A 25,506-nucleotide genomic window follows, 5' to 3' on the forward strand; every position below is an offset into this window, starting at 1 on the left:
ATATATATATATATATATATATATATATATATATATATATATATATATATATATATATATATATATATATATATATATATATATATATATATATATATATATATATATATATATATATATATATATATATATATATATATATATATATATATATATATATATATATATATCGACCGATATAGACTTATATGGCCCCAGAAGACAGAGTTTTAGCCCAATTTGATTGAAATTTTGCACTAGGAGTACAATTAGTAGCGTAGTCAAGTGTGCTAAATTTTATTGAAATCGGTTCAGATTTCGATATAGCTCCCATATATATCTTTCGCCCGATTTTCCGTCAAAGTTGTAGTCCGATTTACGTGAAATTTTGCACAGGGAGTAGAATTAAAATACTAAGTATGCATGTCAAATTTGGTTGATATCGGTTCTGATTTGTAGATAGCTTCCATATATATGTTTTTCCGATTTGGGCAAAAATGGCCAAAATACCCACATTTTCCTTATGAAATCGCCACTGCTCGAAGTCGAAAACTTGTAAAAGTAACTCAAATTTTCCTTTATTTCTAATACATATCTATCGACCGATAAATCATAAATACACTTTTGCGAAGTTGCCTCAAAATTGGTACAGATTAAAACGTTTCCCACCCAAGGGCATTAGCCGACTTAAATTTTAAGTCTATAGATAAATTTTGTTCAGATAGATTATAAATTTTTGTGGAGATGGATGCAGATTTAAATGTATGCATTTGGGACAAAAACCTTTATATATAGCATCCAACATATTTGATTTGATATAATATCGAAAATGTGGATTTACAAAGTGGTGCAGGGTATAATATAGTCGGCCCCGTCCGACTTTAGACTTTCCTTACTTGTTTAAGTTAAATTTAAGCGGAGGGAAGATATCTGCAATTTACTTTCTGTTATCTGGCAGTTAAAGCCTGACAGAGCTACATGAAAACAGCCGTAAGCATATTTTCCGACAAACATACTCTATAAACAATTTTTTTAACTCTTAGGGATGCTCAGACTTTCCTTGTTCCCATTTTCTAGATACTCTCTACCTATTTTTAGGAAGACAGCTCCATTATTATTGAGGCCATAGCGTAATTTGACAGATATTTCGACAAAATTCTTAGAATTAAATTGTAATCGGAAACTAATTGATACAACTTCATTTGTACTCGCCCATTCTTTGTTAAAGGTACGAATATGGATTTGGATTTAATTTTGAGTACATAGATTGTCGCAAAAATCAAATGTATTAAAGGGTTTTGATACCAAATTTATATGGTTTACAAAAATCCACAGCAGTAAACAAAACAAACATATTTACCACATATATCAACATCATCATGCAACAGATTTATTTGTTTCAAAATTAATTTAGCACATATTTCAGATTATAGATACTTATAGCATTTTTTAAAACTTAATTTTTCTAATTTCTCATATTTGTGTTAAAATAAATCTACATTTACCCATAAGTGTAGATAACTTAATTAGCTTCCAGATTTTGGCGGACTTTCGTCTCTTTCACTATGCTTTAAATTCTCATCCTGTTGAGTTTTTACTTTTTCCATGTGCCGTTCCAGCTTTTCTAAAAGATCAAATCCTGTCTTCCAAGTAATTAGTTCTGCACGTACCTTTAATTTTAGGGGATTCTTTGTTAAAGTTTTATCCATGGAAAAACCTTCACGAGGGCAAGCAATATCGCGGGATCTTAATTTTGTCACTGGGCAAATATCGTTGTTTCCATCGCCCACATATATAACGTGATCATACCTCAGATTCAAGCGCAAATCTTGTTCTATGATAAAGTGTTCCAATATTTTTCCCTTGCACAAATTCACAGAGCTAAGATGACACTCTGTTTGATGATGATACGGTTGAATGGACAACAAACCGTTTTCACCAAAACGAGCTGGATTTGTGAATACTTTGCTAAAACATTCTTGCAGACCATGATATTTTAGCCACTCTTCTATAAAAACGCTGTTACTATCACTTATGATAATCAGGTCACAGTTATATTTTGTTTTAAGCCTTTTCAATAATCTCTGGAATCCTGGAACCTCTGGTATACTATGTATGGTTTGTATAATTTTTTCTGGTTTTGTATCTATATCGTGTAGTCTACGGAACACTTCAGCCATATATGCTGTCCATCCTTTCGCATCGATAATATCCTGGAGATCCTTGGTCTTTTTGTTGGCAGGTAATAGGTCTCGGATAACCGTATCCGTGTTTTGACTCACTACCGTATAATCGAAATCAAATGCTGCCAAATAGGCCTTAGTAGAAAACATCTTCTCTTTGTTGAAACGTTGTAATAAGTTTAAATATTTCCTGACACTCATTCGGACACCTGTTTTTCATTGTTTTTGTTTTCTCCCAAGGTCGGAGGCCAATAACAGCTGTTCAGTTTTAAAATCTGCAATCACTGTATTTGTGCCAGATTATTTTAATTTGCCTTTGTTTACGCACATGCTACAATGAAAAGCGTTTGTCGGCAAAATATATAATAAAATTTTAGCCTGAAATTGACTCGAATTGGACAAAAACATTTCAAAATCTACAAATCGCCGCTTTTACATATTATTTTATTTTACAACCAGAAATATTACATCCACACCCGGTTTAATAAGAACACTTTTCGTCTGAGGTGCTCCCTGCCAACATTTTTTGAATTTGACGGCACTACTGGGAATCCCCACCATAAGCCTAGTACTAAGATCACGTTTTCGCACGAAAAACTGTTATACTCCATATAAAAAACGTTAGTGCGGAATAAATGCGAAATCTTTATTTTGCGCATTTTTAAACACATATTTAAACAACCCTGGACTTTTCGCACGAAAAAATATGCAGGCATATTATTTCGCATAAATAAGTTAACATTCCTGCGTTTGAGACCCTATTTACGGAGATAGATGAAGATATTCGTTTTTCGCACAAACGAACTTAGTACTAAGCAATATCGAAAACAATCGTATACGACATCAAAAACTTGTCGGAAAAGCGCCGTCACACTGTAAGAAGAATCTTATGCGCTTTACAGACTATCAGTTATTCCGGACGGAATGTCGGTGTTTGTAAAGAATCTTACAGTGTGTCCAATCGATACGACTTGTCGGCGATGACTAAATAATCGGTAAATGTGTTATCGATCCCATAAACATGCAGCAGTATCGATTATGCCTTCGGAATTAACTTATAATGTGCACAATATATGGGATATGTTCGACACGAGAACTGTCGTTCGGAATAAATGACAGTCTGTAAAGCGCATTACAGTGTGTTGGATCGATACGACTTGTCGGCGATGACTAAATAATCGGTAAATGTGTTATCGATCCCATAAACATGCAGCATTATCGATTATGCCTTCGGACTTAACTTATAATGTGCACAATATATGGGATATGTTCGACACGAGCACTGTCGTACGGAATAACTGATAGTCTGTAAAGCGCATTATGGGATATATGTATTTCTCCGATGCTGATGGGAAATTTCTAATTATCCTGCCAGCATTTCAATGTTCCATTTCATCCTCATCGCTACCACAGACTCGTAAGTGACACTGCAACAATCGCCAACTGTGATAGTATTTTGCCATCACTATTGTTACAAGAGCCATTTTATATTTTGTGAAACACCAAGCGCAACTGGCTTATTATAATTTATGTCAATGAAAACGAAAATAAAGTGCTGAAAACATAGTTATTACGCTTAAAATTGTGAAAAGTAAATTGGTGAACAATTTTTGACTTTCCAAATGGAATAAAGTGATAGTTTTTCAAATATTTTTCCAGACACGCTGCCTCCATTGGGAATAAAGTACTGGCTGATAGACGCTACAACATTTAACTTACAACTTGTAACTCAACATCAATCTCTTATTAATGCATAAAAATGTGTTAAATGTGATGTGAGGGTTTAAAATTGCTGACTAATATTCATTTCCAATATGCGTTGTTGACTATGACTGCGGAATGATTTGAGAAACAAAATGAAATGAAACGAATGTGCACAAAATGATTGCGTTTGCAAAGACAACGACTTCGGAAAACACATATGCATAGTCAACAGCCACAAGCATACGAAGTAAAACGACTAACGACTGAAATATTAGCAGCAAATTTATTAACAGCAAAATGAACTGTCAATGAAACGACTAAAATGACTACGGTAAAAATATTTTGACTATTAAGGCAAAGTAGGTTTTTTTCTATTTTGTTCGCACTTCGAGTTGTTTTTGTTTTGTTATTAATGCAAAATGAAGTCAAATCATAGCTATCATTTAATTCAGTGATTTATTTATATTGATATTCAGCCAACAATTTGTTTGTTAATTATACCCTGCGCCACACTGTGGAACAGGGTATTATAAATTAGTGCATATGTTTGCAACACCCAGAAGAAGACGAGATAGACACATGGTGTCTTTGGCAATAATGCTCGGGGTGGTTCCCTGAGTCGATATAACTATTGATTTTGGAAGAAATCGGTTCAGATTTAGATATAGCTCCCATATATATCTTTCGCCCGATATGCACTTATATGGATCCAGAAGCCAGAGTTTTATCCCGATTTGCTTGAAAATTTACACAAGGAGTACAATTGGTAGTATAGTCATGTGTGCCAAATTTGATTGAAATCGGTTCAGATTTAGATATAGCTTCCATATGTATTTTTCGCCTGATATGGACTTATATGGCCCCAGAAGCCAGAGTTTTGGCCCAATTTGGTTGAAATTTTGCACTAGGAGTACAATTAGTAGTGTAATCAAGTGTGCTATATTTTATTGAAATCGGTTCAAATTTAGATATAGCTCCCATATATATCTTTCGCCCGATATGGACTTATATGGCCCCAGAAGCCAAATTTTTGAGCCAATTTGGTTGAAATTTTGCACTAAGAGTACAACTAGTAGTGTAGTCAAGTGTACCAAGTTTGATTGAAATCAGTTCAGATTTAGATATAGCTCCCATATATGTCGTTCGTCCGATTTACACTCAAATGACAAAAGTGACCAATCTTTTAAACCGATTTACTTGAAATTTTGCACAGGAAGTAGAATTAACATTCCAACTGTCTGTACCAAATTTGGTTGCAAATACCAACGTTTTCCTTGTAAAATCGCCTAAAACAATTTTTTATATATTTATTGGTATAATTAAAACCCCTACACCCGAAATTATTTTTTAACGAATTTGGCTATATTACCGCACTAATTGAACGATCTCCTATTCTATTTCTTCTAATGTAAATCTTAACTTTGTGCTATTCCACGGAAGTATCATAGAATATGCAATTTTCACAAATATCATTCAAGCCACCAACAACTATTTTTAAAATCCATGTGATATTTTATATATGTATAAACGGGCGGGCGGGCTTACGTTTCACAAGAGAAGCCCAAAAATAAAAGTAGAGATTAAAATGTTTCCCATATTTTTTACTAACATAGTGTACCATCTCAGGGCATTAGCCGACTTAAATTTTATGTGTATAGATTATAAATTTATAAATTTTGTTCAGATTTTTTTACATTTTACATTATGCATTTTCATTGTCTTCACAAATGTTAAACTTCTCTAATATTACACTTTTGTTTAGCCTTGGTGCCATTATGATCATTTTCTGCACTGCTTGTTGCGAACAAAACACACGACTAAACAGCAAACTCAAACGACTTACGCATATTCATTCCCTAACAACTACAACACAATTATCATAACTACCGTTAGTCTTTAGTCATTGTCGTCAGAATTATTGTTGCTACTGCTATCGACTTGTGTCTTTACGAAGTCGTTGTTGTTGCAGACGAAATCATTTTATGTGTAACTGTTTCATTTCATTTTTGTTCAAGTCATATTCATGGTTGTAGCTGTAGCAGTAGTCTTTTGACAAAATGTGTTTATGCGTTCGGTATGCATTAGTTAATTTTTGTCTGCTATTGCTATTTTTTCGTCAGCAATTCAAACCCTGTATAAATGTTATATTTATGAGAATTTATAAATGTTTCATAAAATTAATAAACATCTAAACAATCGTGTTTTACTTGACCACAATGATTCTTTTACAACTATCTTAAAATGCACTTTGTCTGATTGTTTGAAGGGGCTCTTATTGGCGTCCTTCTAAATGTACCCAGAAGGGCTCCTAATAATTGCACTCATGCGATACTTTTTTGTAGTAACTTGGCGTGGTACAACTTCTCAATAGTGACGGCGCTTTTCCGGGGAGTTTTGGATATCGTATACGACTGTTTTCGACGTAGTGGGGATTCTCTGAAGCGCCCCCAAATTCAAAAAATGTTGGCAGGGTAAAAACAAAACTTGTTCTTGCATGTATGTGAGCTTTGGCAATACTGGAATACAAATTACTTGGAATCTGGCATCTCTAATGGTGTACAGCTGTCTTTTGTTTTGATTAATCCTGAACTTTCCTTGAAACTGCATGTAGATACTGAGAGTGTTTAAATCCACTCCCATTTGGAAAAAATACCCTAAAGCATAAAACAAAGTTGGGGTTATCTCCTCAAATTAAAATAGATAAGTAGATAGTGCGCAAAGAAGTGACCTATAGAATGTCGGAAATAATGAATGAAAATGCAACCACCGGTATCAACAACAGTCCTCCAATTATAAATTCTAAGCAAAAACTAAAGGATGTAGGCAAATTGTCACGAGAAGATTTTGATGGAGGACCCATAAGCTTGGATGAAATTGTACCAGGACTTTTCTTAGGTATTTTAATAATGTGACATCATAAGTATATTACTACGTTCCATCTCATCCTTTGTCTATAATATTTTAGGAAATTTAACAGCAGCAACACATATGGAAACTTTAAGGACATTTAATATATCACATATATTAACATTGGACTCCATACCATTACCACAACATATAACAGAGGCTTCGTTTTTGACAACAAAATATATACATAGTAAGTTTTGAAAACCAACTATAACATAAAAAAGGGAATCTATATTCTAACTATATAATGGGGAAAATAATTGAATAATTAATTTATCGACTTGATTTTGTTAAAAAAAAAAAAACTGTTGTTTCATTGCTTTCAGTTGCTGATATGCCAAAAGAAGATATCTTACATCACTTGAATACTTGTGTTGACTTCATTGATGGTGCTATCAAAAAGGGTGAATGCATTCTGGTGCATTGGTATATATAGTATATTTACCAATAACTGATTATTATATTAATCCTAGTCGTGATTTCAGCTATTTCGGTGTCAGCCGTAGTTCATCTGCAGTGATTGCATATATCATGAAGAAAAATAAAATGGATTACAATACGGCTTATGAATTGGTCAAGTCCAAGCGACGTTTTGTTCAGCCCAATTCTGGTTTTATTGCACAACTCAAACTGTGGTATCGAATGGGCTGTACTATCGACACACAATATCAAAAATATAAAACATACAGATTGCGTTTAGCAGGCGATCAAGTGCGTAAAGGTATGTAAAAACTAAAGTTTGGAAAAATTGAAAACTTAAGTTTTGGAAAAAATTCGGAAAGTCGACTTTACAATGGTTTTTGCAAACATGGCATTTAGAAATTTTGATTTCGGGATTCAAAGTCGGTTAATCAATTTTGGAACGAATCAAAATTAGAGCAATTGATAGCAAATTAAACTTGAGATTTCTATTGCTAAAGCCTCCGGATTCATCGCAGTCGATAGTGGGATCCTGTTTTTACATCACTATTTATACTTCATACGGATTTTAGATTAACAAAGGTTTTGTTAATGGATGAAGCAGAACGGGTGTTTATTGATTTTCGCTACTATTTTCCGATAATGGCGCTGCAGGTGGTTAACCCTATTTATAGCTTCTTTGTTGGAGCGTGATATCTATGCAGTCGTCCTCGTCGTTTACGCGAGGTAAACTTGTTTCCAGCACATTCCCTAATCACCGTATTTATTCCCTAATCACCGATTATGTGATTTTTAACATTTTATTTATATTCTCTGAAATTAAACCAGGTTGTGGCTTATTCAGAAAGTGTCTTCATTGAAGTGGAAAAGGATTTAAGGTGCACTGCCCTATATCAGGTGCTGGTGGATGAAGAGTTCACAATCTTCACTCACCGAGAGTTTTTTGGACCCATGATGCAAATGCTTTTCAAGTGTCGGTTGCAATCAGCAGCGTAATATTTTCCACCGCTTGGAGAAAGATTAGCTAAGAGGGGGAAGTCCATACGAGGACTGCATAATCAAAAATACTCGTTGAAGACCTACATTTGTATCTCGAGCTGTCTTTAAGATATTCAACAGCTCTTCAAACTTCACACCGAGAAAGGGTTCTTGACACGGATGCTACTCGTGCCAAAAATAATCGACCAAAATTTGAAGAAAAATTGACCAAAAATCTACCACACTGAATAAAAAATCAAAATATTATTATTTTTTTTTTTTCAAAATATTATTTCTATGGAAAATATCGTTAAGAATTTATTTCTTAGCAAATTTTGTCAAAATTTATAGAAATTTTTCTCAAATTTTTATTTCTATAGAAGAAATTTTTGTCAAAATTTTATTTCTATAGAAAATCTTGTCAAAATTTTATTTCTATAGAAAATCTTGTCAAAATTTTATTTCTATAGAAAATCTTGTCAAAAATTTATTTCCATAGAAAATTTTGTCAAATTGTTATTTCTATAGAAAATTTTATCAAAATTTTATTTCTATAGAAAATTTCATCAAAATTTTGTTTCTATATACTATTTTGTTAAAATTTTATTTCTAAAGAAAATTTTGTCAAAATGTTTATTTGTCAAAATTTTCTTTCTAAAGAAAATTTTGTCAAAATTTATAGCAATTTTTACCAAATTTTTATTTCTATAGAAAATTTTCTCAAAAATTTTATTTCTATAGAAAATGTTCTCAAAATATTATTTCTATAGAAAATTTTGTCAAAATTTTATTTCTAAAATAAAAATTTTATTTCCATAAAAAATTTTGTCAAATTTGTATTTCTATAGAAAATTTTGTCAAAATTTTATTTCTTTAGAAAATTTGGTCTAAATTTTATTTCTATAGAAAATTTTGTCAAAATTTTATTCTATAGAAAATTTGGCAAAATTTTATTTCTATAGAAAATTTTGTCAAAATTTTATTTCTATAGAAAATTTTGTCAAAATTTTATTTCTATGGACAATTTTGTCAACATTTTATTTTTATAAAAAATTTTCTCAACATTTTATTTCTATAGAAAATTTTCTCAAATTTGAATTTCTATAAAAAATTTTGTCAAAAATTTATTTCTATAGAAAATTTTGTCAAAATTTTATTTCCATTGAAAATTTTGTCAAATTTTTATTTCTATAGAAAATTTTCTCAAAATTTTATTTCTATAGAAAATTCTCTCAAAATTTTATTTTTATAGAAAAATTTCTCAAAATTTTATTTCTACAAAAAATTTTCTCAAAATTTTATTTCTACAGAAAATTTTCACAAAAATTTATTTCTATAGATAATTTTCTCAAATTTTTATTTTTATAGAAAATTCCGTCAAAAATGTATTTCTTTAGAAAAATTGTGTCAAAATTTTATTTCTATAAAAATTTTTTTTCAAAAATTTATTTGTATAGAAAATTGTGTCAAAATTTTATTTCTATAGAAAATTTTGTCAAAGAATTTGTTTCTAGAAAATTTGTCAAAATTGTTGGTTCTATAGAAAATTTGTCAAAACTTTTTTTCTATAAAAATTTGGTCAAAATTTAGAATATTTTCTCAAAATTTTATTTCTAAAGAATTTTTGTTTATTTTTATAGAAAATTTTGTCACAATTTTATTTCTAAGGAAAAAATTGTCAAAATTTTATTCCTATTGAGAATTTTGTCAAAATTTTATTTTTATTGAAAAGTTGTATTTATAGTGGTGCAGTACAGTCGAGTTTAGAAAATACCAAAGCTCAAAAATATGGAAATATAAACAATCATTGCTATAATTTCCAAATTTTGTTTCAACTAAATAATATTTTCTCAAAAAAATATGCAAAATTTTTACTTTTCCTACGACTTCTAACACCAGGAGGTATTGATAATGTCATTGTATCATACCTTCGCTTGTAGAGGCGTTTTTGTTACATGATAATCAATTCTTCAACGTTGTACTGTGGATTCCGCAATCCGATCTTCGATCTTTTTCCGATCTTCGTCTTTTTCAAGTTGAATTATTTGGTTGTTGATCATTTTAAAAAAATAACGAATTTAACCTTTGAAAACACCATGAACAACTTTTCACAATAAATATTTTCATTATTTTTAGCAAAAATTCTTCCACCAAATTTCAATGACCTCATAAAACCCGATCCAGCTATTACGCAAGAGAACCCTGAACCTATTGTTTATCGATGTCGTAAATGTCGAAGAGTTCTGGCATCTAAATCAAATATATTGTTGCATTTGCCCAAAAATATGGCAGCAGAAAAAGAAGCAACTAATGGCAGTAATGGTAATAATGCAACTGAAAACAATCAAACATCAGAACAAACACCCACTGGCGGATCACCTCGACTTCTTGAGCAAATAGCTCAACAGATACGCAAAGTCTCATTGGGATCGCCTGGTGAAGGACAGAAATCAGAGTTATCATATTGTCAGAGTATATTATTTGTGGAACCGATAGCATGGATGAAACATATTGGAAATAATACTCAAGGTCGTTTGCATTGTCCAAAATGTGATCAAAAATTGGGTAACTACAGTTGGATAAATGGTATGTATATGATATTCACAAAGTGTTTTATAAACGGATTTGATATGTGTTCGTTTCTCTTTTTTTAGGATGCCAATGTCCATGTGGGGAAGAAGTATCACCTGCATTTTATATGATACCTTCCAAAGTAGAACTCTCGAAGGCTGTTCAAAATGTACAAACAACTTTGTAATCATTTATACTCCCACATTGTAGTTAAATACAAATATTTAATAATTTATTTATACATATTCTTATATAGCTATGTGTTTTTACATTTTAAGATATATATGTCTGTAAACAAATGCTTCCATATTGTTGTGGTTATGAAATAGTGTTTCCTAACATTAGATGTTTTAAGCAATATTTCTAACAATATATACTTATACATGTATGTACAATGTCCCTTTTTGAAATTCCCACTCTTGCAATCTTCAAGAATGCACACCCTGTTCCACAATAAATTGGAATTCCCCAGATAGGTTTATAAACTCACAACATTTTGTTCCAGACCTTTGTGTCATTAATAGATAAATAATATTCTACAACTGTTTAGTACATTTGTTAAATATTAAATGTTAAATATTTGGTAATATACAATAAATATAAATCAATTTTTTTATTAAGAGTTCTAAATGTGAGTGTCCAAAGAACATGCAAGTGAATATCACAATTTATAAAAGAAAATATCAATGTATGTTTGTTTTCTTAAATTTACTAAAATCATATGCTTTAAGCAATAAAAAAAAATGTTTATAATTCTAATAACATTGTTGTTAATGAAATATTTCAAATACTACGCAAAAAAAAAAATGTAATGTAAGAATGTAACTGTATATACAAAAAAAATATTTTCGTGAAACTTTTTTCTGTGTAGATATCTTTTGCCATCCATAAAGCCCTTGGAATTAACGTGAAATAATCGATAACTTATCTTCGAAGCGCGGTATATCCGGTATGTAACTGAAAATTCCTGCTACATCCCAATAAGTAATACCTAAAGCCCGGTATGCACCTCTAATGAAATCTCCTCTGAATCGAAATGCATTGCTATATTTGCTAACGAAAATTCCGTGAGGCGTTGTTTACATTTTGGTCCCATAAGAAATACGCGACAAAAATGTGTAAGGGTCACGCAAATGAAATTTTCTCTAGAAGTGCATACAAAATTTATTTGAGAAATGTATACATCTAGCAAACAATTCCTTACAAAAAGTAACGGATATGAGAACATCTCATATAAAGGGTGATTCTTTTGAGGTTAGGATTTTCATGCATTAGTATTTGACAGATCACGTGGGATTTCAGACATGGTGTCAAAGAGAAAGATGCTCAGTATGCTTTGACATTTCATCATGAATAGACTTACTAACGAGCCACAACGTCGAATTTTCAGTGAATGGGCCCTAGAAAAGTTGGCAGAAAATCCGCTTTTTTATCGACAAATTTTGTTCAGCGATGAGGCTCATTTCTGGTTGAATGGCTACGTAAATAAGCAAAATTGCCGCATTTGGAGTGAAGAGCAACCAGAAGCCGTTCAAGAACTGCCCATGCATCCCGAAAAATGCACTGTTTGGTGTGGTTTGTACGCTGGTGGAATCATTGGACCGTATTTTTTCAAAGATGCTGTTGGACGCAACGTTACGGTGAATGGCGATCGCTATCGTTCGATGCTAACAAACTTTTTGTTGCCAAAAATGGAAGAACTGAACTTGGTTGACAAGTGGTTTCAACAAGATGGCGCTACATGCCACACAGCTCGCGATTCTATGGCCATTTTGAGGGAAAACTTCGGAGAACAATTCATCTCAAGAAATGGACCGGTAAGTTGGCCACCAAGATCATGCGATTTGACGCCTTTAGACTATTTTTTGTGGGGCTACGTCAAGTCTAAAGTCTACAGAAATAAGCCAGCAACTATTCCAGCTTTGGAAGACAACATTTCCGAAGAAATTCGGGCTATTCCGGCCGAAATGCTCGAAAAAGTTGCCCAAAATTGGACTTTCCGAATGGACCACCTAAGACGCAGCCGCGGTCAACATTTAAATGAAATTATCTTCAAAAAGTAAATGTCATGGACCAATCTAACGTTTCAAATAAAGAACCGATGAGATTTTGCAAATTTTATGCGTTTTTTTTAAAAAAAAAGTTATCAAGCTCTTAACAAATCACCCTTTATAACGAAAATTCTTGGCGCAAAATGTATTTCTAAAGGATAGCGGAAATTTCGCTAGAGAAGAAACCGCTTAAGGCCCGTATGAATAACGAAGTGAATTAGTATTCATATTCATACTTTCACCCATGTTCGGATATCTACTTCAATTCCATTTCCACTATTCACGTTAAATCCACGAACGTGAAAATTTGGTGTTCTTAATTCCACTTTATTTTTTTAACTTTTCTGTAACCAGCTGCGTTGCACAAATCACCCAAAAATTAACTAAGGCGGAAATCAAAATAAGTGGAATCAACAGACTATTTTAATTAATTATTTTTTTAATTAAAAATGACGCAGTTTTAATAAAACTCATGTATTAAATATAAAACATTTCAAATTTTTTCGCGAGTACCTTTTTTTTAACCGGAAATACACCCATCTTGGACATAATACAACAACAAAAGTTTTTCAGCGGTGGATTATCCCACCTCAGTAATGCTGGTGACATTTCTGAGGGTTTCAAAGCTTCTCTAAGTGGTTTCACTAGAATGTGGAACGCCATTCGGACTCGGCTATAAAAAGGAGGTCCCTTGTCATTGAGCTTAACATGGAATCGGGCAGCACTCAGTGATAAGAGAGAAGTTCACCACTGTGGTATCACAATGGACTGAATAGTCTAAGTGAGCCTGATACATCGGGCTGCCACATAACCTAACCTAACCTTATAACAAAATTACACAGACTATAGCCTTCTAAAAAACTACAGTCTTCAGTCTACTAAAAAATACATAAATTCAAAACAGAATTGCAGAATCCTTAATGCTTGCCCTAAACTCTTAATAGTAGATACGTACACACAAAAAAATATTTTTTTGATTCAATCACGAAATTAATTGATCCAATTAATTTTTTAATTGAAATGTCTTCAATCACAGAAATGATAGTATCAATTAAAAAATTAATTGACAGTCAATTAAAAAATTAATTGATCCAATTAAAAAATTAATTGATAATATTAATTTGTGTGAACACCGAAAATTATTTCAGCGTTGGATTATCCCATTTCAGTAATGCCATTTCTGAGGGTTTCAAAGCATTTCTGAGGGTTTCAAAGCTTCTCTAAGTGGTTTCACTGCAATGTGGAACGCCGTTCGAACTCGGCTATAATAAGGAGGTCTCTTGTCATTGAACTTAACATGGTATCGCCAATGTGGTATCAATGGACTGACCTAACCTATCCCCTTGGGGTTCGCGTTAGCCCACTTTGGACCCTGTCCATAGAAGAAAGTCTCAAACCCCGCCACCTACAAGCCAATTTTCAAGGGTCGGTATCTCGAAAACGATGCTCTTCCGACAAAATTTTTACTTTAAAATGTACTATTTTCACCAAAAACGCAATTTCATTCATTTCATGAAAAATTGCTGTCAGAATTAACAAAAATATAAAGGAAAATACCGATTTTCAGATGTCGATATTTTTGAAAACTATACTGTTCCGACAAATTTTTTACTTTAAATTTTCGCTTTAAAATCCCTTCTCCTACACTCAAAAAAATTGTTTATTTTTAACAACTTTTGCTAATACCGTGTTCCCTCGAAGCATGTTTTGGCGTTTGAACTGTTTTCCCTTTATAAGCACTTCAAAACGAGTCGTTTTCGCCATACTAAAAAACAAGTTCAAAACACAAGTTTTCCTCCAAAACACGTCAATTTTAGAATGTGAACCCACCTAATTTGGAATATACCGCGAATAACAAATGTCAAAATATTGAAATAAGTTTCATAGAAAAAAAAGAATAAACAAAGGCTTTTAAGAACATGGAAATGTGAAAATAACATAAAAAAATTTTTCCCTTTGCGCTCGCGGTAATTATTTGGACATAGGTTGCATATATGTGAATTTCGAGTAAATGTGAATTTCTAGTTTCCATGGTAACTGTCAAACTAAAACATCTCAACCCGGTGTGAACGAAACGAGTCGGTGGGAACATAGCATAAAGTAGATTTGTTACATTGTTAACATTTTGCTGCTAATGTGAAATATTTGCCTTATTGGCATGTTACAGAAATTTTTGTAAGAGCTTCATACCGGGCTATATGATTAACCGAAATTTTACTAGAGGTACATATCGAGCTTAACAACCAATATCTCATACTAGAAGGGAACGCTTTCGTTCAACTGAAAAGCCAAAAACAGCTGATTTTCGTTTATAAATTCAGCTGTTTGGGGAATCCTATTCGAACGAAAGCATTTGTTTATGATATTAGAAATTGGTTGTAAAAACCCATGGGAAAGTGCTTTATTGGGATGCAACAAGAATTTTCGTAACAGATACAAACCGTTTTTGTTTTTCTTTGAATAATTTATTAGAAGCTATTTTATCTTGGTATTTCAAAAAATATCAAAATACTTGCAAAAAAACATTTGGGTACATATCCCCATTATGCGCTTTACAGACTATCAGTTATTCCGGACGACAGTGCTCGTGTCGAACATATCCCATATATTGTGCACATTATAAGTTAAGTCCGAAGGCATAATCGATACTGCTGCATGTTTATGGGATCGATAACACATTTACCGATTATTTAGTTATCGCCGACAAGTCGTATCGATCCGACACACTGTAAGATTCTTTACAAACACCGACATTCCGTCCGGAATAACTGATAATCTGTAAAGCGCATTAGAGTTGGCGATTGTTATAGTGTCACTTAAGAGTCCACGGTAGCGGTGGGGATAACAACGAATTTTGAAATGCTGTGTGGATAATTATAATCTTATTTTATGGTTTTAATTAAATAATACAAACATTTCTTGGCTGCTTGTATTTATTGGGCTATAAAAATTTACAAATATTCTTTCGATGTGAACATCCCATTATAAAGAGGTTATTGAGCATTTGTTTTAAGTGTGGCAACACTACCTTTAATTCTAGGATCCATATGATTGTCAAATTAGTTCAAAGACAAAGTGACATTACAAACAAAATTTTTTTTTCAAATAAAAAAAATTACTAGGATTTAAAGAAAAAGTATTGCTGTGGCAATTAGAGCTTACAAATATTACAAATTTACAAATACAGACAATATATGAACTTTTTTTTAAATCCAAATATATATAAAACTGTAATTCTAGATTTAATTAATTAAGTTCTTTTGGATTCTCACTAGCCAATGTTGTTATGTATGTTGTTCACATGTCAGTAGGTTGAACGGGTTGAAACGGAATCGTTGCAGAGGGTGTTTAGCGGATGAAAAAAAAGTTAAAATCGGTAAAGTGAAAATTTCTTAAATTGTCAAAGGAAAAAAAAATAAACACAAACAATTTGAAACATGTAATGAGTGGAAAATATCAGTGGAAGTATCACATAAATCGATTGAAAGTGGTATGGACAAAACGGTTCTTCCAAAATCTTCAGACAGCTAAGATTAATATTCCAGAGGACTTTTGATTTCAGTGCCCACTCAGTCAGTGTTAATAATTCCGACCAACCCCCCGGATATAGTTACAAAGGTAAGTTATAGAACCCTTCTTCAATTTTGCTGATTAGGTGGGTTAACATTTATTGCAATACTCTCCTCTTATCAATGTTTTCAATGGTTGGTTGAGTACGAACTTTATCGGAACTCTGTTTGTATTGTTATTAACTAAAACTATATAAAGTCATAAAGTGAATGCGATTGCATTAAAAAAAACCCTGCCTAAGCATATCGGGCATTGTATGCATTTAGTTTTTTCTATAGATATTAAAAATGTGTTGCCCCGAAATGTTTTATCTTGCAGCATTCCATAGGAAAGTGATGTAACTGCAAACTTAATTGGTTGAACATAAACCAATAAATAAATGAAATCAATGTTGCTGTTAGCAACTATATCCAATATTCCGGATAAATGATAGGCAAAAGATTAATTTAATGTATATGTATATCTTATTATTCTATATATTCCATGTCATTTGATTTCGACGATAAGTTATGTTCAATCCTATTATATCTACAACCCCTCGGCACGTTTGTAACAGGTTGTTGTAGGTCCCTCAACTCAACTCTTTGGGTTCTCTTTCTGCGTATTCAATGAAAATAACAGACGTCAACAACATCCCATTAAATTAAATTGTTCAATCAAAGTTGGGGCGTATTCGCATTATTCTATGTGGCCAGAATTGTGATTCGCTGAATTGCATACCAATGTATTTCAAATTCAGAAATTTGTATGTAAATTTGTTGTAGATATTTTCCTTATTACTTTAAACAGATGTTACGTTAGTTATTTTTTATTTACATCTGATGGTGTGTAATTCATCAGCGCAATGGATAAATAAATATGTTTGTTATAGTTGATGTTAATAAGATAATGCATGGTGCAATGGTTGGAATTCCTTTCTCGGAAGCTGAGTGTCATTGGTTTAAGATAGGTCGTGACGAATTTTCCAAACAAGGATGCTAAATCCTTCAGTCATGTGAACCATTCTCTATAACTGGTGCTTGACATTGTATGTCACCCGTTTCAGAATGGTAATCGAGCTGGTCATATTGATAGTAAAGAAGATCTCCAGTCTTCGAATGTATCGATAGAAGACAACCGTGAAACGAAGGAAAACTAAACCAAAAGCTACGTTCGTCATTGAAGTGGCTAATTACCGTTGCTTTTGTTGGTGGCACAATGGAGTAGTTTGAATTTTATACACCAAAAGAAATTTGTAAGTAGACACAACAGAAAAGTCTGCTGAAAAAGGGAAAGCAGTTACTGTTTGCTGAAACAGCAAACATTTTCTGCCCTTTTCTAAGGTCGATTCCTCTAAAATATATTTTAATTTGGCAAAACAAAAAAAAACTAATCTAGAGCCTATCGTAACGCAACAAAATCAATATTTATACCCTGCGCCACACTGTGGAACAGGGTATAATAAGTTAGTGCATATGTTTGCGACATCCAGAAGGAGACAAGATGGCAAATATAGCTCAGGGCCGGCCCCTGAGTCGATCTAGCCATGTCCGTCCGTCCTGTCTGTGCGCACATTTTTGTAATCAAAATCTAGGTCGCAATTTTAGTCTAATCGACTAATCAAATTTGGCACAAGTATGTATTTTGGATCAGAATAGAACCCTATTGATTTTGGAGGAAATCGGTTCAGTTTTAGATATAGCTCCCATATATATCTTTCGTCCGATATCTATCAATATGGCCCCAGAACCCAGAATTTAAGCTTGATTTGCTTTAAATTTTGCACAAGGAGTGCAATTTATAGTGTTGTAAAGTGTGCCAAATTTGGTGGAAATCGGTTCAGATTTAGTTATAGCTCCCATGTATATCTTTCGTCCGATTTACACTCATATGAACACAAAGTTCAAATTTTTAATCCGATGCATACCAAATTTGTTTGAAATCTGTTTAGTTTTAGATATAGCTGCTAAATATATCTTTCGCCCGATATCAGATTTGGCTTGCGGATCCTCTTGGAGGAGCAAAATTCATCCGATCCGGTAGAAATTTGGTACATGGTGTCCATATCGGTCCATAATCGGTCTATAATTCTATGTAGCCCCCATTTAAACCGATCCCCAGATTTGACCCCCGGAGCTCTTGGAGGAGCAAAAATCATCCGATCCGGTTGAAATTTGGTACGTGGTGAAATTTGGTACATTGCGCTAGTACACAGAAAAAAATATCACCAAAATATTTCCAATTAAAAAATTAATTGAAGTTGAATGTTTTTTCAATTAATAAATTAATTGATACAATTAACTTTTTAATCAAGACAGAAACATTAAGTTAATTAAGTCAATGATTGAAAATTTTAAAATTTTTAATTAAAAAATTAATTGATACAATTAACTTTTTAATCAAATTCGGAAGACTAAGTCAGTTAAAAAAAGTGATGAACATTTCTTAATCCAAATAAAAACTCTAAGCCATTTCAGAAAGTAATTGAAAATAGTTACATTAAAAAAAATTATTTGTGGTTTGCATTCAAAATCAATTAAATTTTTAATTGAATCAATTAAAAAATTAATTGAAAATTGCTAATGACATCAATTAATTTTTTAATCAAGAATTTTTTCTATGCCCAATTAAAACTGTGATTGATACTATCATTTTCGTGATTGAAGACATTTCAATTAAAAAATTAATTGGATCAATTAATTTCGTGATTGAATCAAATTTTTTTTTGTGTGTATATGGCTGCTAACAACCATGCCAAACTTGGTCCATATCGATCCCAGCCAAAAAAATTTGGTAGTTCTTCCAAAGGCACAACTTTAAAAGCACTTCCAGAAGATGCACTCCCAATGATGTTTTTTATTTTAACTACCCAGGAAGTTATTTTTGTTCAGTTTTTTATAACTTGGTTTTTTATACTTTTAATGGATAATTTGGATAATTTTAACTTTTTTTTTCAAATAATATGTCAAAAACAGAGTAAGAATTCATAAAATGGTACAAATCATTTAAATTTTGTCGACAAAAATGCTAAATCCAATCTGATTTAGCATTTTTCAATGTTTTGGATGCAAATTAAAAAAATTCTGTGACTAAACTACAAGTGTAGCTTAACCAACAGAGGAAAAGAATGTTTGTCAAATTTATTTGGGCAAAGCCCTATAGACTGCAAGATGGTTGAATGGACGCACGTTTCGGTATTACCACATTCCTCATCAGCATCCTCTACTTGCAGCAAAACTATCAACCAATTATCAGAATAAATTCAGGCAGTTCATTAAACCCAACAATGAACCACACTTGAACCTTCCGGAAAAAGGTTTTGCAGCGGTTATGCCGAAATAAATTCGTACAAACATATCTTGTTTCCTCTACCACTGTCAAATCATCGATTTGAGTGCAGTTGGCTGGGTTTATTTTGAGCGTGCTTCCTCTTTTTTTCATTCGTTTTGTTTTGTTATTGTTGGTTTTGTTCTTTAAGCATTGTTGTTGTTTTTTTGATTTCAGCTTAAAACCATGCATTGACTAAACTACAAGTGTAGCTTAACCAACAGAGGAAAAATAATGTTTGTCAAATTAAGATATGTTTGTACGAATTTATTTCGTACATCCTCTCCTATTACAAAAACTTTTAAAACCCTAAAATCATATTTCCATATAGCCCAATATCAGTTTTACTTCTTGAGCAACAAAAGTATGACCTATGAAATAAACAGTGGTTCTCCGTAAGACACGCAAATGAACCATTCAAATGCATGGTGAAGAATATATCAGCTTAGCTTTCGAATTCAATAGATTACCAACAAAATCTGCTATTAAGATCACAGAATAATAGATTGAATGTATAGACTTCAACTACCACACGTAGTCTATTCTGGAGATCAGTTTTATATAAATACCTTTCCAAAATACCTACAATAAATTTATATTACAAAAATTATTCATGTTACTATAATTATCCGGAAATTTAAAATCTTCTTGAGAACTGATTTCATTTTACAAAACACAGAAAGCTTTCTGTGTATGCTTTGTTGCAGCGCTTCATTCAATTCAATCATGTTCAAAAAATCTGTGTCAGTCAAAGCAATGATTCAAGCAATTTATTTCATGAGTTGATATTTTACTTTCTCACTGTAGGTTTTTAGTGCAGTCCGTTTAGTTAGTTTATCACGTCCATTGACACTTTATGCACTGTGGCAGATAAAATTGTAGGCAATCTATATTTTTTGGATTTTTCGTTTAAATTATAGTTAAAAAATGATTTAACGGCATGAAAACGTTTGGAAGTAATGCAAATTATGAGTTCGATGTGCCCTTCCATAAAAAAAAACTAAATATAAGGGATAAGGAAAATTCTTAAGATAGCGGTTCATCCACCATTAATAAAATAATTTATTATTTAAAATTTTATTTATATTATTTTTTTTTATATATTAATAATTTTTTGTTAATTGCGTTTCAAATTCTGTTAGTCAGTTATTAATACTATTTATGTAAGTTTTTTCTTGTGTTTAAGATCTTTTACCTTTTTTAAATTTTATGATTGTTGTTTAATATTTGTAGATTTGGAATCCGTATATGGCCTTGCGGCTTGGAAAGAATAAATAAATAATAATTATTATCAAATAAGATCTTACAATTCAATTAGCATCATCTAGTCTAATTCATGGGAGCCACCGTGGTGCAATGGTTAGCATGGCCGCCTTGCATACACAAGGTTCTATTCCTGCTTCGACCGAACACCAAAAAGATTTTCAGCGATGGATTATCCCACATCAGTAATGCCGGTGACATTGCTGAGTGTTTCAAAGTTTCTATAAGTGGTTTCACTGCAATGTGGAACGCCGTTCGAACTCGGCTATAAAGAGGAGGTCCCTTGTCATTGAGCTTAACGTGGAATCGGGCAGCACTCAGTGATAATAGAGAAGTTCGCCACTGTGGTATCGCAATGGACTGAATAGTCTAAGTGAGCCTGATACGTCGGGCTGCCACTACACCTAACCTAACCTAATCTAGTCTAATTCATCGGTGGGATAAATTCGTCCTAGTAGTTTTTGTTTTTTTTTTTTTTTATTATTGAAAGTTGAAGCGGGTTTCAAATGGTATATTTTGAAAGATAGGTACACAAATCCCATACCTCCTTTACCTCTTGAAAGTACTAAAAACTGATACATCATCCAAATAAGAGACACAAAATCTTTTCTTTGTTTTTTTCGCAAAGGTCGATTTCTGTCGATTATTTATAAATAGTCGATCGCACGATTTCTTTTTTTTTTTTATTGACAAAAAGTCATAAATAGAGAAAATCAATTTTATATGAATTAAATCGACTGTTTGTTTATGTTGACAAAGGTCTAAATCGATGTTCGTCAATATCGAATGGTCACCTTATTACGTAGTAAACTTCGAAGTTGATTTTTCGACTTTTTTTATTTATTTAACTCATTTTACAACCAAGCCGAAATGGCCATATACGGTTACAGGGATACTCAAAATAAAGAATTACATTAAATTTACTTAAAAAAATATAAAAATAATCAAAGACTACAAAAAAATAATTACACCTTAATACTAAGTATATATCTTACTACTATATGTAGACTACGTTACAAAAACAATTTGATATATAAATATGAAAATTTAGGAATTGATTACTACTCTCAAATGCCTACTTACAAAGGTTGTACTATAAATTTTGTTATATTATTTGCTAGACTTGTTTTTTATTTTATCTTATTTTATTTATTTATTTTTTTTATGTTATTTTATTTTTTTATTTGTTTTTTTATTTTTATTTTATTTTTGTACTTGTTTTTTTTTTATTATTATTATTTTTTTTTTTTCAAAAAGTTGAAAAGTCTTTAATAGGCAAAATCGACTTTATATGTTGGACAAAATCGACAGTTTGTTTATGTTGACAAAGATGTGCTTTCGATGTTCGTCAATATCGAATGGTCAGATTCTTCCATAGTAAACTTCGAAAAGTCAACTTTTTATGATCTTTAAAGGTCGATTTCGGTCCCTATAAAACGTCAATTATTCGTAAATAATCCGAATTTTTGTTTTTATTTTTTATTTTATACTTATTGTAAAAATAACCAAGCATTTGGGCCAAAAAGTCTTTAATAGGCAAAATTATCTTGATACACTGGTAGAAAAATTTTCGTTATATTAATGAAATGTGTCATTAAAATTGAGCCAATGAAACAAATTCATTGATATAACGAAATTTTTCGTTATTATAACGAATTTTCTGTTAGTCTATGAAACGTTTCGCACTAATAACGAACATTTTCATTGTCTTAATGGAAATGTTTCGTTGTATCAATGAAAACTTTTCGTTGGCTCAATTTTAATGAAATTTTCTTTGTGTGTATGTTAAACAATATCGACAGTTAGGTTAAGATCTACATTCGATGTTCGCCAAAATCGAATTGTCAGATTCTTACGAAAAATTATGTTCTTTAAAGGTCGAATTCTGTCTCTATTAAAAGTCGATTATTCGTAATTAGTAAATTTTTCGACTTTTGTGTTTTTTTTTGTCGAAAAGTCTTTAATAGGCAAAATCGGCTTAATATGTTGGACAAAGTCGATCGTTTATTTATGTTGATAAAGATCTACATTCGATGTTCGCCAGAATCCAATGGTCAGAGTCTTATGTAGTAAACTTCGAAAATATTACATTTTTATATCGACACCGAAAATGTGGTTTAAAATGTTGGTAATTTTTCCAAGTTGTAATTTTTCTTCATTTCAGCCTCAAATCGGCCTATAATATCTACTTATTTTAGATCGCACCTACTCCATCTGAGAATACGGTGGTCGTTATTTTTCCAGCCGTCTGAAACAATTTTCTCACGAGGCCTCAGTGGGGTCGATGTACACCTCATTCGAGTTTACCTGCCGCCTCTCATTAATCCATCCTCTTTCATGAATTCCGTGTCAACAGAGTCAAACACTGTCATACACTTGTCCTCAGTGAAAAAAACGTTGTAAAATAATCGAAAAGGTAAATCCCAATAGGTGGGTTGACACAGCTGTTCACAAAAATTGCCGTACACTCACCCTTTCGCATGCGGTAAAACCAAAATACTGATCGGATCTGGCTGAATTTTCTACAGTATGTAACATACTACAGAATGTACTACTAAATTGCTCAAAAATGACAACAAAAATGGATATAGTCTCTAATATAATTTCTGTATAATAAAGTTTCTATATAATGAAAAAATGTTCTGGTCCCGTCAAGATTCATTATAGGGAAGTTCGACTGTATTACTTTTTACATTATATACGCACTCTACTTTAATGATAATATTTACGTTATAAATTCTTTAATAGTGCCCTCAACTATCCATAGTAGCCCATGTCATATTATGAATTCTGGGGAACAAAATCCCCTGATTGGAATCGTTTTTTGTGAAGGGATGGAACATATAACGCTAATAAAATTTCAGTAATCTCTCGTATGAAGTGATATAGAAAAATTAACGAACGTTTTCCTAATTACACTAATAAAAAAAATTCACCAAACACCATGAAAGGGGTACATACTAAGTACCAATGAACACACCCATTAATTGAATGATTTAGCTGCTTGGGTTAGTATTTGGCGCATTTGATTCCGCCACATCACTTGGCAAAAAACATTATCTAATAGGTATTTTTTTCTAGCATATATTGAAATGAAGCTGAGACTTGTTTTTAACCAAAAAAGAAACTGGTGTTCAGTTGAATGAATAAAATACCTAACACAAATAATAAGAATCCAAACTTTTTCAGGTTTAAGCTTAGAAATCAAAAATTAAGTTTAACCTTTCAAAAAGCTTCCAACTGCATGCAACTGAAGCAATATTTATATTGTTTCACAGACAATTGTTTACACTCGAAAATAATGTAGTCATATTTATTTGCATGTTTGCAATTAAAAAAATACAAAAAAACTATATCAGATACTAAATGTAATATTGATGTCACTAACCGTGAAAATTGCTCAATGGATTAGAATTACATTTTGCACGAGTATTTAATTTGAGCTGGAGATGGTTTGTAACTAGTTTTTGATGATATTGGATAAAAACTTAATACGTCAATACGTCAATTTTATAATGTAAACGCCCTTAATTTGGAATATGCTCTACCTGAACATACTCTTTTCTAAATATATGTATGTCAACTTAAAATATTAAATTAAAATAAATTTCATAAAAAAATGAATAAACAAAGGCTTTGAAGAATATAACTTAAAAAACGTGCTTCCTCTTTTTTCATTCGTTTTGTTTTGTTATTTTTGATTTTTTATTTCTGCTGCAAGTAGAGGATGCTGATGAGGAATGTGGTAATTCCGAAACGTGCGTCCATCCAACCATCTTGCAGTCTCTAGGGCTTTATCCAAATAAATTTGACAGACATTCTTTTCCTCTGTTGGTTAAGCTACACTTGTAATTTAGTCAATGCATGGTTTTAAGCTGAAATCAAAAACAACAACAATGGTTCTTCGGCAATTTTAATTACTTTTAAATTTGTTAAATTAAAAATTAAATTGAGTTTTTGTTGCCACTCGAGCCACAAAAAATCTACCAAAATTTGGAGAAAATTCTACCAAACAAAAAATCTTCTATACAAAATTTTGTCAAAATTTTATTTCTATAGAACATTTTGTCAATATTTTATTTCTATAGAAAACTTTGTCAAAATTTTATTTCGTTTTGTTATTGTTGGTTTGTACTTCAATCATATTTGTTGTTTTGATCTCAGCTTAAAAACCATTGCGTTGACTAAACTACAAGTGTAGCTTAACCAACAGAGGAAAATAATGTTTGTCATATTTATTTGGGCAAAAGCCCTATAGACTGCAAGATGGTTGGATTGACGCATGTTTCGGAATTACCACATTCCTCATCAGTATCCTTTATTTGCAGCAAAACTATCAACCAATTATCAGAACAAATTCTGGTAGTTTGCAAGATGATTGGATGAACGCACGTTCTTTTCCTCTGTTTTTTTCTATAGAAAATTTTGTCAAAATTTTATTTCTATAGAAAAATTTGTCAACATTTTATTTCTATAGAAAATGTTGTCAAAATTTTATTCCTATAAAAAATTTTGTCAATATTTTATTTCTATAGAAATTTTTTTCAATATTTTATTTCTATAGTAAATTTTGT

The 25,506-nt window shown here is 31.7% G+C and overlaps 3 protein-coding genes across 6 annotated transcripts in view; 2 read left to right on the forward strand and 1 right to left on the reverse strand.

Annotated features, from left to right (window-relative positions):
* Positions 1–1,334: 1,334 nt before the first annotated feature.
* Positions 1,335–2,422, reverse strand: LOC142232010 (pyridoxal phosphate phosphatase PHOSPHO2-like). The gene has a single exon (XM_075302692.1). It carries the CDS (start codon positions 2,361–2,363, stop codon positions 1,506–1,508), a length of 858 nt encoding a protein of 285 aa, XP_075158807.1. The 5' UTR covers positions 2,364–2,422; the 3' UTR covers positions 1,335–1,505.
* Positions 2,423–6,427: 4,005 nt separating this feature from the next.
* MKP-4 (dual specificity protein phosphatase MPK-4) lies at positions 6,428–11,350 on the forward strand. Its single transcript, XM_075302693.1, has 6 exons — positions 6,428–6,761; positions 6,832–6,963; positions 7,100–7,199; positions 7,259–7,494; positions 10,308–10,757; positions 10,826–11,350. The coding sequence occupies exons 1-6, from the start codon at positions 6,602–6,604 to the stop codon at positions 10,927–10,929; spliced, it is 1,182 nt and encodes a 393-aa protein (XP_075158808.1). The 5' UTR covers positions 6,428–6,601; the 3' UTR covers positions 10,930–11,350.
* Positions 11,351–16,090: 4,740 nt separating this feature from the next.
* Positions 16,091–25,506, forward strand: part of Ctr1A (Copper transporter 1A) — a 36,817-nt gene continuing 27,401 nt past the window's right edge. Inside the window, exons 1-2 of one of the 4 annotated variants that reach the window (XM_075302695.1) lie at positions 16,092–16,283; positions 16,339–16,411. The gene's annotated coding sequence lies outside the window, so the exon portion shown is untranslated. Of the gene's footprint in view, positions 16,412–25,506 lie in introns of all 4 variants that reach the window. The other 3 variants (XM_075302696.1, XM_075302698.1, XM_075302694.1) reach the window with 3 other exon arrangements.

Source organism: Haematobia irritans, chromosome 3 (genome assembly GCF_050003625.1).
Source record: "Haematobia irritans isolate KBUSLIRL chromosome 3, ASM5000362v1, whole genome shotgun sequence".
In the NCBI taxonomy this organism is placed as follows: Eukaryota; Metazoa; Arthropoda; class Insecta; order Diptera; family Muscidae; genus Haematobia; species Haematobia irritans.